The 19021-nt window shown below is 34.4% G+C and overlaps 2 protein-coding genes and 1 long non-coding RNA gene across 5 annotated transcripts; all 3 read right to left on the reverse strand.

Annotated features, from left to right (window-relative positions):
* On the reverse strand, positions 1067-2870 carry LOC105168354. Its single transcript, XR_848331.2, has 3 exons — positions 2687-2870; positions 2064-2595; positions 1067-1114 (listed from the first exon to the last, which is right to left on the reverse strand). It is a non-coding gene; the product is annotated as an uncharacterized LOC105168354 (long non-coding RNA).
* On the reverse strand, positions 3398-6635 carry LOC105168356 (E3 ubiquitin-protein ligase rnf8-A). 3 transcript variants are annotated; one of them, XM_020695624.1, is made up of 6 exons: positions 6344-6635; positions 5984-6238; positions 4451-4613; positions 4222-4288; positions 3890-4121; positions 3398-3785 (listed from the first exon to the last, which is right to left on the reverse strand). In XM_020695624.1, exons 2-6 carry the CDS (start codon positions 6073-6075, stop codon positions 3575-3577), a joined length of 765 nt encoding a protein of 254 aa, XP_020551283.1. In that variant the 5' UTR covers positions 6076-6238; positions 6344-6635; the 3' UTR covers positions 3398-3574. The 3 variants fall into 3 exon arrangements, with proteins under 3 accessions (XP_020551283.1, XP_020551284.1, XP_011086715.1); XM_020695625.1 differs by adding an exon at positions 5053-5100 and having other exon boundaries at positions 5984-6635; XM_011088413.2 differs by having other exon boundaries at positions 5984-6635.
* Positions 10212-15791, reverse strand: LOC105168357 (probable LRR receptor-like serine/threonine-protein kinase At1g67720). The gene is made up of 15 exons (XM_011088414.2): positions 15562-15791; positions 14942-15482; positions 14356-14867; positions 14127-14259; positions 13681-13752; positions 13533-13601; positions 13376-13447; positions 13112-13180; positions 12808-12971; positions 12475-12728; positions 11811-11937; positions 11669-11734; positions 11405-11591; positions 11196-11328; positions 10212-10689 (listed from the first exon to the last, which is right to left on the reverse strand). Exons 1-15 carry the CDS (start codon positions 15629-15631, stop codon positions 10372-10374), a joined length of 2787 nt encoding a protein of 928 aa, XP_011086716.1. The 5' UTR covers positions 15632-15791; the 3' UTR covers positions 10212-10371.

The raw sequence follows: 19021 nt of genomic DNA on the forward strand, positions 1-19021 counted from the left end.
TCAGTAGTATATGCAACTGCTATAATTTTTCCGTTAGGTAGAAAAATTTTAAATATTTTGACCAAGTAGCATTGATAGTAAATATATTTATATCAATAGTTTCATAAATTAATAATTATTTTTTAGTAGTAATTATTAATTATATTTTACATATATTATATATTAAATAGTATATAATACATATAATACAAATAATTTAAAAAAAACAATTAAAAAAAGGAGAGAGAAGAAAGAAGAAAGAAGAAAGAAAACAAAGAGAAAAAGCTGACAGAAAAGAAAGGAGAGAGAGAGAGAAGAAATCCAAAAATAAGAAAGAGAGAAGAAAGAGAAAAAGAAAAAAAACCAAAATTTACTTCACACCTAGTGAAGGTGTGGAGACACAAAACCAAACAAAGTTTTGTATTTTGGCCCATCTCTAAAATGGGCCAAAACACAAAACCAAACATAGAGGTCATGTTTTGGTGGTTGAATATGATATTTCTTGTTTTGTTGTTTTGCTCATAAAACTTATTAGGTGTAGTTGAAAATTTGTCTATCCCAACTTTTGTTGCAGGGAATTAGGTTTGATCTGAGCTATTTCTTGACAAACAAAGAATTTGTTTGAGGTTCTTGTACTCTTGTGATGGTGGTCTTGTCTTTGTCCACTATTGCAATTTCATGCCACGTTCTTGCACCTTCTAAAGTCGGGCTTCGAACTCCATCAATATGTATGTCTACTATAATAAAAGTTGTTGATTAATTACCAATATTTGATACCAATAATTGGTATATTTGATTGATTTTGTTAATGATTGAAACTTATTATATAATTAAAATCGATTCATTGAAAAAAAATAATTGAAGTAGTTTTGAATTTGCGGGTATTTGTTTAATTTATTTGAAAGTATTTATTCAAAGATTAAAGATAATTTTAGTCCCCTGACTTCAGGCAATTCTCATTTTAGTCTCGTAACTTACTAGGGTTCCATTTTAGTTCTCTATAAATTAAAAAAACTCAAGTTTTATACACATTTGGTCGGAAATTTGCCTCAGTCACCGGAAAAGAGTTACATGACCTTCACGTGACTTTTTAAATTGAGGGTTACCCCATTCACTGCATCCTGGAGGAATGTACCTATAATTTCACAAAAAATAAGAAATATTTATATAATTAAACATAACCTAAAAAAATGTCAACATTTTCCAGACGAGCCTTAACAAAATGAAATCAATTGTAAATAGAGAATTCTCGTAAAGGGCGAAAGTGTAACTCCACTTCTAATTTCATTTATGTGCCCCTCCTTATAATGAATATGTATGGCACATGTAATTGTTCTCCTACTACTGTATAAATTGAAAAATTAAGACAACATATTTAAAGTAGGACAAGAACAAGAACAAGAACATAATATGTTGCCATATACTATGTAAAACTCATACATAATTTGACATATGATCCACAACTACAGCAACATATTCAGTTCTAACCTGGGCTGAATCCAAATTAACTCTCCTGTAACTGAGGCTACATTTGAATTGATAGATTTGAAGTCGTGGATTTCAAATCCCATGTAAGAAATCCTTTGAATTTGTTTGGATAATTCGAAATTCAGAAGATTTTAATCTTTCAACTCTAAAATTTGAACTATGTTTTGTTGAACACTGATGGATTTCAAATTCTTCTGATACGTCGTCGTTTCAAAATCCAAATGTTTCCCTCAAATCCAAATCCACCACTCCAGATGTAGCCTAAGACTATGTTTGGATCGAATGATTTGGAGTTGAAGAAATGAGTAGATGAACGACTTAAAATTACTACATATTAAATGGATCTGAAATCCATCATTACAAAATATAGTTCAAAATGAGAATTCAAGAATTTAAAATTGTCTGCAGCATTGAATTATCCAAACAATTCAATGGATTTGTTACTATAGATTTGAAATCCTTAGTTTCAAATCCGTCTATCCAAACACAACATAAAGGTTTCCTTAAACTCGTAGCATCGAACGCAAACTGAAAATTATGAGACTGCAATAAATAAGCTAGATCGATTCAACTTTAGAGGAAGTGCAAATACTCACTTTTAAGCCAAAAGCTCAATCCGCATTCATCTCTGGTTAGAAACTCAACAAGTAGGTTGTCTGATGACCGCCTAGCCGTCAATTTCCTGCTTTCACCTTACAGAGAGCCTTCTGCAAACTTCAAGAACGCCGTTAGCTTTCACAGTTGGCGTTAGATACAGAACAATTACACTCTTATATTTGGAAAAATCGAACATTAACATCCTCTCAAATATCTAGATACTGCATGTAAAATGGAATGAGGTGGTATGTAAATGTTACGAACTCAGAGGATCAATTTTGATAGTTCCAAAAGGAGAGGAGTATTCTCTATAATTACACAAACTCTATGAGAGCGTAGTTAACGCTAAATATAAATGAATTCAATGCGTGTGTATTACACTCTTGAAAAACTTTCCATAACTAGCCAGCATATATATAGACATTGCTGAGAAAACGGAGCAAAATATGTCGTCGTCCAAGGACTACCACCAGTGGCCTTCCAGTATCTACGTCATCAAGTTCAATGACCATGATCACAAGGGATGCACAACTGCCAACAGAGTAATAATGATGCATCGTATCGTACGAAAGAAGTCGGAAAAGATTACGAAACTCTACCCTAATAGCTCAACATGGTATACCTGACAGTTGGATTCAATCCAAAGGAGTACCAGATTGAGGAAGCTCAAAGCCTGCTGTGAAGCTGGTGGCCAACAACTGATCAATTTCAACGAGCACTTGCCGTGTCGCTCCTGAGTTTATCTATCTGCAAGGATTTCAGAAATTCATCAACTGGGACAGCATTCATCTCAGAGAGAAGATGCATAATTACCTCGCTAACCTCTTCCGCAGCCAAGGCTTCCACCGGCAGTCTCTCAATGAGCTGGTCAGAAGTAAACCGACCATGCAGAATTGCACGACCACAACAGTCTAATACTTTCCTGCTCTAACTGATGCATCAAGAGAGTGAGATAATAATAGGATAAGTTCAGTCGAAATTTCTATTTTATTCACTTTTTCCGTACATTAGATAGCGTATTTTAGTAAACATCCTTCAGCATACTAATAGCTGGGAGCGAAGAATCACAAGCCCGAATGATGAAAGACATCGCTAAATATCTTATTCCTGTGTTGTCTGATCACAAGAAACTAAAGAAGGTTATATTTTCCCAGCAGTCTGAGCTTCTAATCAGAAAACACAGCAATAGAACCTACTGCAGAGACATACATTTGCTGCTGTGTAAGGATTTTCTTGAAGCAGAATACTAAGCTTCAAAAGATCAATAGCACAAGCAAAAATAGAGCAGAACATTTCAAATTTAACCAAATTATAGAGATGCAAAGAAAAAGCAGGCGGAGAATACTTTAAAACTCTTTACTAATTCAAAAGTTTCCCAAGAACACCGCACATGCAAAAGCAAAGCGGTGGTTATTTTTAGATGTACAGTCTGGGAGAACTTTTCCTTACCCGACTCTATATACATTTAAAGGTCGGCTTTTCCTACATATACCCCCTTCTCTCATTCACATTAGATCAGATATTCATAATACACTAAGAACAATGCTTCAGGAGAATCTTTTGGCAGGTTTCTGATGTAGAGGTAGAATCGTCGCAAGTCTTCTGTGGAGACAGTTTCAGGGTCAATCACGTCATCCTTGCATGTTAGAACCCATAGGTCTCTTGATTTGACTCTTCTTAGGGTACCACGGCAAAACGGGCAGGATTCAGATCTTGTGCTCCTGAAAGTTGAAAAGAATTTTTAGGCAGAAAAAGAGGTACTGTCTCCAACGTCAGGTATTCATTCTGGCATAAATGTAAGAGCCAACGGTTTTCTGTTAGTTACCAGTCACGATAACAGTTTATGCACATTGCATGGCAGCAATTAGGCATGACCATTTTGGTGCATGGCTCTAAGCAAATTCCACATTCGTCATCTCTCTCGGAATCTAAGTTGGGATATCCACTTCCTTCCAGTTTCTTCTTGTCACTACTTCTCGGAACAAGATATTCATTGTTTGTACCTTCCAGCTCCACCAAGTCATAATGGAGCTGCTCCAGTGATGGCAATATAACAGCTGCAAGTTGTGTTTTAAGCAATGATTAGAACATTTTCATAAACTACATATTTGAGTAATCCTTTACTTCTGAAGGGAACTAAAAGATAAGCCAACAAACCATAAAAGTCCTTGATAGACGCTTTCCTTCCACGAGTCGAAAGTTTCGGCCTTCCATCTGTGTACACCTGCCAAAAAGAAGAACGTGAACCAAACAGCATAACATGCATTCTCGTTACTGGGGATAAATGAAAACAAACGGAAACTGATGACTGTTAACAACGGTTGCATGTAAACTTACTATTCTATGATGTAATATATAGGAGATGTAGCAGTACTAGATTCCATACCTTGTAAATGAGAATGTGACAAAGATTGAAGTATCTTGGAAAAAAACACATGCAGGAACAGTCAACCCACTGAAGAAGAAACAGAAAGAAAGGAGCCAAGTGATTGTACACCAATTTCATTTGAAGACGTGCACCTCCCTTAGCTTTCGGAATGGCGGCAGCCCTGGAAAACAACAAAACGTGCAAATTCAGCAAGCCAATACATACAGCATCTTTTCTATGCTTTGACTTCCTACTATAGAAACAATATATAGAACCGACACAACAAAGTCAGAGATATACGTAAATGAATTCATCAAGACATGGCCGTGACGTTCCTTGTCATATGTCAAGCCACGACGAGTGTAAATACATAAAACCCCAAAAAAGAATTCAGCGAGCTAAACAATGACACTGATGACCACAGGGCCTATATTAATAAAAAACCACATTAAAATTGTATAATCTCATGCAGAGACAAGCCTAAGCAGCCAAGCTTGGTTCACACATCCCATGCCCATACAGTTTCGGATAGCATTTTTAGCCACACCCCACTTTCTTTCCCATGCTTTCTTAGGGTTCTATGTTCATCACATGACAATGAAGATTATGAAGCTACTTACCCTGAATAGAAAGACCTCGGCACTTTTGACCCTTACACATCCATAATCCTGAACACATCAATTTTCGTGATCAACACCATGCAAAGAGAAAAGGGACTTATTTCCAATTGATTGAGGCTTGCATTATCAGAAAAGACGACTGCTTGACCGACTCATAAGCCAACAAGACCAGAGGCAAGTGTTCACCAGGTATAAAGATTTCCAGGCATGGGAGGTAGGCCTAGCTTTCAGAAAGTGTTTCACAAAATGGTAGTCGAAAAACTGCCGAGAGGATTCCCCAGAAAAAAGAAAAACTGCAGAGAGGAAAAGACCATACTGCATTCCCAAATTGATTACCCAAAATGCAATAGCCATTGTCTACACCTCTTTTAACAATGCATGTCCTTAAACATGTAAGACAGACCTAAAAAACCTACAAAAACCTGAAAAATCAGAAAAGGAAAAGACTTTCACATTGGACAAGAACTTTCCAGTTAATTAAATCAGAATTCTGGAGTAAAAATGTATACCTTGTTATTCCAGCAATCATCAAAACCACAAACATACCAACATGGAATAACCAAATAGGCATATGCAAGAGCCCTGGAAATCTAAATAAAAAGAATAATATCTTCAAAATGGGGCTTGTACAACCTAAGCCCCATTAGTCATCAGCATTCCACAAACCTTAAAAAAAAAGAACAATTACAATATAAGAAGAAAGAACCAAAACCCTCCAGTTAAATTGCAAACCATCACTTACCTCCCAACTTCACTCATCCACAAAGTCAAATCACTAATAATTACTCCAAATTGAAAACCCAACATGAAAAATCCAAGAATCACATGCATGTCAAGAAAGGGAGAAATCAAAGCAACTCCACAGAAACAGAAAAAATCAAAATTTAAAACCCAGATAAAAATCAATACGGTGGTGGAGAAAACAGCTTACAGAGAATTTGCATGCTGAACATCAGACTCCAAAACCTTCAAAGAATCCCTGTAAGAACTCCTGCCCAGCTGCTGATAATGCATCATCTCCATCTTCCTCCCTTCTTTCTTCCTCAAAACTCTCTAGTTGCTCTCCTCTAGCAAGAAAGCTGCTTTCTTTCTCGCCAAAGACAATATGTTAAAGCCACAAAAAGAGAGCCCTTTTAAAGACAAGTATGGATGAACCCTCCAAGTCGCGAGAAGCACAAGGTGTGGTCTTTTTTGAGAAACCCAAAAATTTCATTCATTACAAGACAACAAAATGCTGAGGAAAGAAAGAGAGGAAAAGGAGCAGAATTTTATTCTGCCTTTTGATCTCTACCTTACTATCTGCTGTGTCTTTTATTTCAAGACTCCAACTTTACCATCACTAACTCTCTTTCTTCTCAGAACAAGGGGGCGGATTTTGAGCTTGGCAGTTTTGATATTTGGTGGGGTGGAAATTCAGATACAGAAATTTATGATGCAAGAGATGGAAAAACTCATTTCTTTCTTTAATTCCTATGATGAAAGTTGGGCTGGCTTTGTTTGTTGTTGCAGAATGATGCAATAGTTGTCATCATATATCTTGCCTTTCCCCCATTGCTTTTCAACCAAGTCCTCAAATAAAGAATCACATACAATAATGGGGAATTTATTTCTTGGGGAATTGTTTAATGATAAATGCAAGACAATGTCAATGGATGATTGTGTTTCTTGATAATAATTTAATTTTTCAGAGCAAGATTCTACTCATAAGATTAAGAAAATCAACAAGATTAGTATTATAATAATTTGGTTCTTAATTAATAATTTTATCTTAATACTGCCGTATATCAATATGAGTCAAATCATAAAAATGCACAAATTTTGAAAAAGAAGAGAATTACAAGACCTCGAGAGAATTCTTCTACATTCATAGACTCATATGTAATATTGAGACAGTCTTCATACTCTAAAAAGTATACCAATTAACAAACTTATTATTTTTCATGTTCAAATAGTTAATTGCGCTTAAAGAATCGATGGTTTTTTTGAATATCAACATGAATCACATTCTTTGATTGAAAAGTCCAGTTGATTAGGTAAATAAATTATTTTTCAAAAGATTAGTAGGTTGTATGTATCATTGGTTATTTGTTTTTGTTGGTATAATTTTGGTTAAAGTTAGGTGTTAACTTGGCAAAGAATCCCACAAAGGTGTCTCAACCTCATATTTATTCAATTTTGGTGGCTATAATACAAACTTGTTTATAATACAAGTCATATTATTCTTTAGACTTTGGGGGACATTGGGTATTATGCAAAATTTAAGGGATGAGGTTGATAATGATTATATTTTATTATTCTTAATAAATTATTTATTTTGTTGGTAGAGGATTAAGTTCATTGACCACATCACACGTGGAAAGCAACAAGTCCTTAATTTATCTCTTGTAAATAAAACTATCCACATATATATTTCTTGGAGAATAAGTTAGGGTTTGCAATTTAGTCCTTGATTTTATCGGTATTTGCATTTTCATACCACCATAGGCTGCTTTTTGGGCCCTTTCTTTACCATAGGTTTATAATGACATAAATCACCTTTTATGTATTCCAAATGAAAGTCATAATTGTTTTAGTTTAATATCAATGTTGCATAATCATGAAGGCAATTATTTTTTGGGTATTTAAGATTAAAATTCAAAAGGAAAACTATCAAATTTCAAGATAATAATACGGTTTTGCATTCAAAATGCAAGTTTGGTGTGTTCAATCGTAGGGCCAAATGAGCACTAAAAATATGTTGCGATTATTTGAATTAAGGGAATTTAATCGTTACAAAATGTTTTTCTGATCAAATTCTTAGGGTACTGTTCAATTTGATCATTACAGCTCCATCAATGCCTTAACAAATTCAGTTTAATTATCACTAAATCAAGTACTACGAGCCAATTATTGGATAAAATGTTTCTTTGATCAAAGTTTGGAGGTACTATTCAATTTGATCATTGCAACTCTACCAACACTCTGATAACTGTTAATTAGTATATCACTATATCAAATAGTATGAGCCAATTATTGTTAATTTATGAACATTCATACAATTATGAATGATTATTTTTAACGAGATTCGAGCTCATAATATTTAAATTAGTGCATTGATTATGGATTGTCAGTTTGTATTGATATCAAATTCTATAATTGAGGACAAGAGCCACAAACATAGATGAGGAACTTAATTATATGAACCATTTAGCAAAACCTAAATAACCACATGCATATATTACCACTTAAACACATGGTAATAAAAAGGGTTTAAATTATTTTTAGTTTTTGTTGATTTATATGTGAGATGTGGGATGAAATCTCACTTTAGATAGTCAATAATAATAATAATAAAGAGAATTGGAGGCAACTTAGTAATAATATAATATTTTCATTATTTTTTATAATAATAAATTTCAAAAGCACCAAAATACGCAAAATTTTAATGACTTTTCTACTCGGATACCTAAAGATACATGTCGTAATTTTTTGTATTTTAAAAAACGACAACAACTCTCTTTCCACATAACTTAACACATGCATCTAATAAATATATATAATGTGATATACTTCGAATAGATTTGAAAAGTAATTTTTTTTTCTTTTTCAAAAATGACAAAAAGAATTTTTTTTCACGCATTAAATGGATTTGAATGTGTCAGAAAAATGCGCGAAATATTATGACTCTTTTTTGCAATTATATAAAGATATTTATTTAATTTTCATTTTTTTGAAAAATCATTATTAATTTCTTTTTTCACATAACCAATCGACATGCGTGTAATAAGTATAAGTACTTTGAATATAATTTTAAAAACAAAATAGTAATATTATTTGATATTCATAATTCTCAAAGAAAGTGTAGTAAAATATAATTTAGAAAATTTATATGGGCCTATTTGATATTTATGTAAAACCAGAGGGGTCTGTAGAGGACCATAAGTAATTAATAAGATTTCAAGAATGGTGGCTTCTCCCGCCAACCTCAGGTAAATATTTTCAACTTTCATCAACCCCACAACACCCTTTTATTCAATGATCTCATAAATTGTTGTTATGCGTATACGGTTCGTAGATATTAATATTGTATGATTATTTTTCTTACAGCTTAAATTTTTAAATGAGATGATTATTCAAGGTCCAGTTTTTTATGAAGTAGCCTATAGCAAGATTAAATATTAGATAATTCTGTAACATTTTATAATTTTTAGATGATTTGGTAATTCAAAGATGTACTGGTAGTTATTATAGACGTCAATTACATTATTACATCAATATTTTGATAAATTGAGCAGTACATCGGTTCAACCAATATATTAGTATAACCGAGAACAATGAAATAAATTTTAGTAAACTCACATAACGTGGAACAAATATCACGTGTTTTGTGGAATGAAAGCCCATGCTCAAATTTATTCATGGGATCTCAGCTTTAACCACTGGGCCAAGACATCAACGAGCATCATTTTGAATACATTTATTTTATTGAAATGATTATGGTGATTTCAACATTTTTCAACCTACAATAAAAGCAAATGTTTAACTTTAGAAGTTTTTTCTCTTTCATATTCTAAAAGTTGTATGGATTCTTTTAGGAGATGAGTAAATTGTGTCTGAGTCAAATTCTGCCATCCAACAGTTTCCTACCTCAATAATGTGTTTATTTCTATTTTAGTGGCATTTTTGTTCACTCCGAAAAGAATGATTTTTGTATACTTTACTTATTATTAAATGCACATTGACTTGACTGTTTCAACTTTCAAGATCCTCTTAGGAACTGAGTCTTCTTGATTCGCACAGCCATGAGCTCAGCTGATCAAGTTGTTGTGTCACACAAGTTGACTCTGATGTTGCAAAGTCATAATCTATTCAACCAGAAATATCAGAATTCTTGGAGTGTTTTCATACTCATGTTCGCAAGATTAATGAATGAGTTGTCTCACAGTGGAAACTGATTGGTAGATTTTTCTCCTGAACAGGGGATTATAGGACCCCATGATCATGATGGTGTCAGATCATTAATACAAGTGATATGGCATAATCTTCGATCTTTTGTCCTGGATAAGTTCTGGTTTAGCAAGTGCAACTCGAGCAGACAGATCATAATACTACTATCTGTTCATTTGCTCGGCAACAGCAAAAGTGTCGAAGAGAAATGTTAATGCATTTAAAATGTGAAGTAAAGATTCTAATTTCGTTCTCCCTTAAAAATGGGAAGTCAAGCACAACCCGAGTGTGTATCTACAATCAAGTATACATCACTTAAGAATATGAACATTTCATCAAGTAGTTAAAACCACACAACATTCAGGATATAGAAGATGGGCTGAAGCTAAATTCTTATCTAGCTGAAGGGACTAACGATCCGTTAGAAAGGTCAGGACTTTGGATGTCAAGGAAGCTTGTTAGGAGTGTTTTTCTTGAAGATTGTGCTTTTGAACTCCCTGATGAATCTAATTTATCTGTTCCTTTCTCAATCTTGATTGCATCCTGTATGGCCAAAATAATTTCTTGCATTCTTGGCCTGGAGAAGCTGTGTTGTTCGACGCATTGGATGGCAACTTCTGCTATTCTCCAAACAGATTCAACTTTGACAGACCCCACCAATGTAGGATCGATGATGCTAATGACGTCTCCTTTGCGTATCAATGACCTTGCCTGTAAATGAATGTCAAATGATTGTTATTATTGGTCTTTCCTAAATTAAGCGTAAGCAAGTTTATCTGCATTTCTTTTCAGAAATGTGCAACTACGCGTGCAGGCTTGTAAAAAAGAACTTGAAACATGAAAGGCAGACATCTGTGACAATGCAAGGGAATGAATCTGATAATGGTATTTGGTTCTAAGAACTTCAACTGATTCCTTCTACACTGGTTTTGACAGCGACGTTTACTTTTCAACATTCTCTTCTATTTCTTGCTTTTGTTAGTTTATTCTTTTCTGAACATGTTAAGAAAGCTGCATCTTGATATAGATGAGTCAGGCAGTTGTTAAATGATCAAGGAATATTCATACAGTTCTTTCTTTTATCCTGAAATCCACCAGTTTTTTGCTAGCTGCCCATGATATGCATATCAAACTCTCTGTTATAGTGTCCTTTGACAAGCTTCATAGTGTGAATTTCAACCAAACTCATGCTATGCTACCAACAGAATTGAGCTTACCCAGTGAACGATGCTCCAGTCAGAACCATATTCCTCTGTGGAGACGGGCTTTCTCCCAGAGATAAGTTCCAGGAGAACAACCCCAAAACTATAAACATCACTTTTTTCAGTCAATTGTTGATTTGCATAATACCTGCTTGGCCAGAATGGTAATCAGTCTCTATAGGTAAGCCACCAAATTATGCAAGCCACAAAAACTTTTTGCTTACTCTGGGTCAAGGTAGCCCACTGTTCCCCGAGCCACACTTGATATGTGTGTCAGGTCTTCTTCAGCTTGCCTTGATAGTCCAAAATCTGATACTTTTGCTCTCATGTTTATGTCAAGGAGAATGTTGCTTGTTTTCACGTCACGATGAATGATACTGGGGTTGCATCCAGTATGCAAGTACTCCAGACCTGTAGTCCAACATTAATCAGAGAATCATGTTTAGCATCACTTTATTCAGGGCAAAAGAGAAAGTTTCAGTGTTCACCTTTTGCTGCATCTTCAGCAATCCGCAGACGAGCTAGCCAGTCTAGGTGTTTCTGGTTGTCAGGATCTGTGAGCAAGTTTGTATTAGTTTCTCATCATTGCCAAAATATCTAAACTTGGTATTCTAATGCAGTGGTTCAAACCATGTATGTGATCCCGTAAGGTCCCATTATGCATGTATTCATAGACAAGCATCCGCTGGTGCTCTTCCTCACAATATCCAATTAGAGGTACCAAATTCCTGTGGTGGATCCTCGATAAAAGTGCAACCTGTAATGAAGCTCTGGTTAATGTTCTGATGAATAGAAAAATGTCTAATACAAAACATTCATTATTGCCCACTGAGGAACTGAATTTCAAAAATAGATTCTTGACAAGTTAACAACCCAAATTTGCATCTCTTATCAATGATTTCATGGAACAAAATGTTCTTGATACGGATGCTAGTTGGTACATTATATCTGATTATGACATGTTCTTGATATGAAGGCTTGTTGCTGCATTATCTGATTATGTTATGTGCAGGTGGAAAAGATGAAAATTGTGGAGACTTATTCATTCCTAAAGGCTTCTCTCGTTCTAAATTAAAGTGATCCCATTTCCTCCACTTATTCCACGGGTTTGTTTAGTGCTTTTCCAACAATTCATTTCTTATGAAATTTTGATCTTCCCACCAATTAATAACTCTTTTAGGACTTTGAGAACTTGGTTTTCAGATACACTATATTTCCAGTTTTATTGTTGCAGAACATTTTACATTTGGTAATGATCAAGTATTTACAGGTTAATGCATCAATGTACAGTTACCTCAGTAATGAATTGTTTGGTTCCATGACTAGATGAGTCGGCCATGATCTTCACGGCCACCTCCTTCCCATCCTTCATTTTCCCATAATAAACTGGTCCAAAACTTCCTTTCCCGATTTTTCTTGAAAAACCATTCGTAGCTTCTTCTATGTCCGGGAGAGGAATGTAGTATGCCACACCTTCTTCCATTATAGAACCACCTCGTGCAATTGAGTGAGCATTCAAAGGCTTGGTGTTCATACGCCATGAATTGCCTGATTCACAAAAGAGAAGTTTTGAATTGGTAGGAAGACAAGAAATGATATGTTAATGTCAAATTTGAATGGCTCAAACCTTTCTCTTTCCTCTGTAAACTTGTCTTTGACCTGGAACGACAAAGCAGCAGTATGCTTGAAATGGACAGAACAAAAAGAACAGCCAGCACTCCTATTGACGTACCAAGTACTAATTTGTTACGCGTTCTTTTTACTCGTCTAAGATGAGGATTACCCTCGTAGCTGCAAAAGATAAGGTACAACCTTTGATTATGATACAGCTATTGCTGAAAACTGACTCTATTTTAGTATATTCTTAGCATAAGATGTATAACCAAACATTTATGGTCTCAGAGCACCTAGTGAATCATAAGCACACTTACCTGAAAGTTAAGTTTCCTCTTAACAATGATGGAGGTATTTCCCCACTCAAAGAGTTGTTCTGTATGTGCCTGCCAGAAACATTACCAAGCAAATGCAGATTTCAATGTATTGCTCAAATATGATATTTTGAACTTCAATAGATTTCTAAGGACGCGTGACTGTGACGCATGTTTTAGTCACGCGGTGCTTCCTAGAATTACTGAAGTAGAAAGATTCCAGTTGGTTAATCATGAAAAGGAAAAGTTTATCCAAATGCTTCTTACAATTCTTGCAAGTATGGCAGGCTACCCAAGAACGGAGGTAAAGAACCAGTTAGTTGGTTGTTCTCTAGATGCCTGCAGAACTCAGACGAAATAAGTCGAAAATAAAAGGGATAAAACTACCATGTTTTGGAAAACACTTGATAGAATATCTTCTTACAGTATTTTCAGATTGACAAGGTTGCTCATGTCAGGAATTGTCCAGTTAAGTGAGTTTCCATCTAGCCACCTATACAAGTTAGAACATCAACGTTAACCTTACCAGTAACTCAGAAAGAAAGTTGAACCTGTGCTGTGACCACTCTTACAATTCTGTCAATGCTTCCATGTTATTAAGCTCCCTTGGGATTTCGCCTGTCACTTTCTTACCTGACAGGAGACTGTTTAAAGGAGTCAGTACTATAGCTTTTAACAACACATTTCTAGGACAAGATCATCATAGTAGAAGATACTGAGGTCTTGATTTCTTATCTCTTACCATTTCAGCAATAAAGCTCCACCATTTGGTACTTAATCTTGTCATTTCATTTCTCTGTCCAGTTTACAGCACTGATGACATTTCAACTTGTAATAAATAAATCTTCCCTTTACATTTTATGATACTCATATTGTTATTGCCATCTATTCTATCTGTTCACCGTTGGATACATTACATGGTAATTCCTATAACAGCAGCAAATTCGTTGACAAATAGCGACTTTCTGCAGGAAATTGTGATCAAAAGAGTTTTTCTTGACATAGTACAGTGACTTACATCTTGGTGATCCTCGGTGGTGCTGTAGAGCTACAAGTTACCCACTCCCAATTCGTTGGTATACAAGGATCACCAGCTTCCTCTGTCCATGGACTTTGCATCGACATAGAACGCAAGGCATTGAGACTCCTCACTTCCATATGGCAGAATAGCACTCATCAGGTCAGTTAGATATATGTCGACATAGTACTATTTCTACAAAATTTACAGTGCTAAGTCATAGTCCTACCGTCTTGTTCATCTGTCTTTGCAGCAATCTCCACATATCTGCTAATTTCCATTGCATTCAACAGTGGCCCTCGAGTAGAATCCCGAGTCTTCACAAATGAGAATGACAGAACAAAATCCAGTGATACGTTCATGTAGCTCGGTTCATATAGCGTATAACTCCCGTTGGCATTTTCTGCTATGTTGACCACAGCGTTGCTATAGTCAGGCATGTAAGGCTGCTCCATCTTAAATTTCCGAGTTTCATTTACTCCCAGATCTTCGATTTCAGCAAAGTATGCATAAGCTCGAGCATTAGCTGGAAAATCCTCAAGATTTAACCTGTAGGTGAGGCTCCCTTTAGTGCCAACTACTGCAGTTTGCATTACTTTAACAGGTGGATATTCCCTCGTGTTCACATCTATATTTCTTGTTGTGTTGATTCTCTCTGTTCCAGTGGCCACCCCTACCAGGAAATTCGGCCTCCTTTCGAGATCAGATTCCCATATTCTATCATATGGATCATCAGGGTACCTGAAAAAAAACTTCATTTGATCATCTTGATGCATTTTCACACTTATTTGAAGCATGTCTAGTGAATTAATTACCTTATAGCTTCCTGGCTTGGTGCACCAAAATTGACTCTTTCTGCTACTTTCAAGTAGAAATCATCTTCATAATCAGTAGCATACATCGACAGGTTCAAAGGCCTCATCTCAAGAGTGGATATAAATGGAGACCCTGTCGTTGCACAGCACAAGCACACGTCGATGGAGTGAGATGGCGCCCTGATGATCATTTCTTTCACATAAACTCTTGAAGCTTCCATTACTGTCACTGTTGACCACTTTGTGGCATCCAGGTAAAGCTGAAACTTTGGATACGTGCCTCCAGTCATTGAAGTCCCATACAGAAACGTTGCTCGGACGATGTACCGCCGCCTTTCTTCCGTTGGTAGCGTGTAGCAGTACTTCTTGCCATCGGTGGGGAAATCCCGCCGTGTTTGATACTGCGGTGCATTCCCATACACATCTCCCACTCTCACCGAGATGCCCTTCTCGCCTATGACGCCGGCATCCGAAATCCATGCCAAGCCGGTACGTCTGTCTGTGTAATTACCTGTGCCTCCGCAGTCTATGCTGATGAACTCTGCATGGTTTTTACATTCTTAGTTAACAATCTCGATCTGAGTTAAGACAATCAGTTGGTCTAGACAAGATGAACTCACCTGTAACTTGGCCGAAAATCGATGGAATTAAGCAAAGAAATGCAAGAAACAAGTGTGAAACAGAACTCATATTTGAAGATGAGAAGAACTACAAAAAAAAAACTGGTTCTTGTTTATTGATGCTTTTTCTGTATGTATTTGTTCATGGAATAAAGGAAAGATGTTTAACTGAGCCTAAAATGCCACTCATTTCTTCTTTTAACTTAACTTTAGCTTTTCTGACTAATGAGTCTCTGCATTGTTCATTCATGGCTCATTGTTTATTTGATTGTGAAATTTTCTACTTTTTCCCTTGGAAGAAAAGGAATTAGGGTAAATTACAAACACCTCTCTTGAGATTTGGCATAAATATAAATACCTCATCGTTGTTTGAAAAATTACAAATACCCTCCTGATTTAACGTCTACCTAACAACGAGCCCATTTCGTTAGGTTTTTCATTCAATTTTTGTGGTGAACTGATCAAAAATTTCGTTTTGGATTATAAATTATAATTTTATATATATCTTACAATTTTTGAAAACATTTTCTCTAGGATTATTTATTCTATCTATCCTCAGAATTTTTTTTCTATTTTTTAAATATTTTTTTATTTTATAAAAAAATTCAACAAGGGTAAAATTGTAATATTTTTTACTTCACCGCCTAGGGGATACATAATTATTTTATATTAGAAAGGGTATTTGTAATTTTTTCAAACAATAATGGGGTATTCTTAATTATGACAAGCCTTAGGAAAAATAGTTGTGATTTACCCTATTATTTATTTGTTGAGCTTGTAAAAGTCCCTAGGCAATTTCTTTTTTTTTTTTTTTAATTTTTGGTTTAGAGTAGCCACCGGATACTAAAGGAAAAATTACTATTTTACACTTGTTGAATTTTTTTAAACGAAAAAAAATTAAAAATAAGTAAAGTAAATAATTCGTAGGACATATTAGTTCATAAAAATATTTTTAAAAATTTTAAAAAGTATATAAAATTATAATCTATAGCCAAATGTCATGTAGATTATAAAAGGGTAAATTACAACCACCTCCCCTAAGGTTTGGAATAATTACAAATACCTCCTCATAGTTTGAAAAATAACGAATACCCCCTTGATTTTAATATCCGTCTAACAATGAAGTCATTCTATTAGGTTTTCATCCAATTTTTGTGGTGAACTGACCAAAATATCATTTTGGATTATAAATTATAATTTCATATATTTTATAATTTTTTAAATACTTTTATGAACTTATTTCTATAAATCACTTATTTTATCCACCCTCAATTTTTTTATATTTTTTAAAAATACTTTTTATTTTTTTAAAAAAATTAGCAAGGGAAAAACAGTAATGTCTACTTCTCTATGTAGGGCTACATAATTTATTTTTCATTTGAGAAGGATATTTGTAATTTTTCAAATAATGAGAGAGTATTCATAATTATGTCAATTATCAGGGAAAATAGTTGTAATTCACCCATAATAAAATTATAAACTATTTTAGAGTTTTCCTGTCTTAATGAGAAGTCTTGAGTTCATTATCCTACTTAATTAGGCATGTTCCAACTTCCAAGAAAGCAAGATTCCCAAAAGAAATTGTTGGGGTTTGGGGGATTAAATAGATAATTAAATTCTCCTATAGAATTATAAAAGAAATAAATATAAAATACCAACCCCAATTTTGACTTGATTGTTCAATTAGGGTCTAAATTGCCTAAATTGTTGCTCATTTAGTCTCAAATTAAACCAAATTCAAGATTCTTAATCATTTCATTTTAATAATTTTAATACTTCAAAATTAAACTCTTAATATATTAAACTACATTATAAATTAAAAATAAAGTAAGTTACTCATTACAACACTTGCAAAGTAATTATTATAATTCAATGTATTTTTCTTGTGATAAAGAATTGTACTTCATTTAAATGGAAATCAATTTGAAAATATACACTCTTAAAACTACTCCATTATTTTATTTTATTTTCATGTGAATCAATAAATTTTATTATTATATCAAAATATTAATAATTAATTGAGGCGTCAACCCTTCATTTCTTCCTCCCTCGTGGCCAGTTCACCACAAGAAATGAATGAAAACCTGATGGAAATTAATGAATCGAGCTAATTGTTACATAACCGCAAAAATCAAGGGGTATTGATAATTTTTTAAATAATAAAAAAATAATTATAATTATAGTAATTTTTTTGTGAAAAAAAAAAAACCAAAAACTCGCACTAATTTACTCTATAATTAATCATAGTAACTTTAGGGTGAAAATATACTTCCATTTGAGAAGTGGTCCCCCTCATGCAATGCACCGCGTAATTCCTGAACCCTAGACCAGACCACCGTAGCTATCCAAAACAATGAGTGATCGAACCACGATGATTAAAAAACCGTGGGCCATCATGATTGGACGACCCAGATTTCACTGATAATCTAAAAACACAAACCTGAGAAATATCGAACCAAAAATGCCAATCAACTGAAACGCGGTTCAGTGGACCCCTGGGATCATATGCTCGTGCCCACATTTGCCAATGTACACTACCTTACCCTATTTTTGGATTTCCGGTGATTGAAAAGGACTTTTCACATAATCTTCTACTCAACCAATCAATATTCAATAAAATATAATTTAAATTAAAAATTAAAATATTTAGAAATTTAAAAAAAACCATCAAGCTAAATGTAGCCTTAAAAGACTTTAGTTGGATAATTACACTTTTCGTCCCGTATATTAGGATTAATGTACTTATCATCCCATTAATTACTTAATTTTCATTAGTGTCCCGTAAATTATAAAATATTCCACTTTTAATTTTTTCATTAGATTCTGTTTGTAATTTAACAGAAAATACCCGGGGAATTTATTAAAAAAAAAAAAATTAGTAAAGTAAAATAAAATCAAAAGTTGTAGAAAAGTAAGTGGCACCGCGGTTACTCACCGCGGTGCCACAATTTTTTATTCAAAAAAACAAATGTGTCACGGAAAAAAAAAAAAATTAGTAAAGTAAGGTAAAATCAAAAGTTGTAGAAAAGTAAGTGGCACCGCGGTTACTCACCGCGGTGCCACAATTTTTTATTCAAAAAAACAAATTCTTTGTGTCACGGCGGTGCAATCGTAAATAATGAATTTTTAGCACGAACACCGCACCTTTCGGCTGTCGATTCGCCGCCACCGGAGCAACCCACGATCACGAACCACCGCCACTGGACTCGCCTCGACCTAACGGTTCTAACGAGACCAACCTAGTTCAATTTTATTAAATATTTGTTAAAATACGAAAATTTGAAGTTTTTCCGCCGAAAATTCGCGCTGAACCTGTTTGCTGTCATTTCTCCACCGTCAAGACGAATCACAGATTAAGACCATAGCTGTTCGAATCGTGTCGTCCAAACGATTCCAACAAGACCAATCTTGCTCAATTTCATCAAGTATTTGTTTGTTCAATTTTTAAAAAGTTATAATT

The sequence above is a fragment of the Sesamum indicum genome, linkage group LG8 (assembly GCF_000512975.1).
Source record: "Sesamum indicum cultivar Zhongzhi No. 13 linkage group LG8, S_indicum_v1.0, whole genome shotgun sequence".
Taxonomy (NCBI): Eukaryota; Viridiplantae; Streptophyta; class Magnoliopsida; order Lamiales; family Pedaliaceae; genus Sesamum; species Sesamum indicum.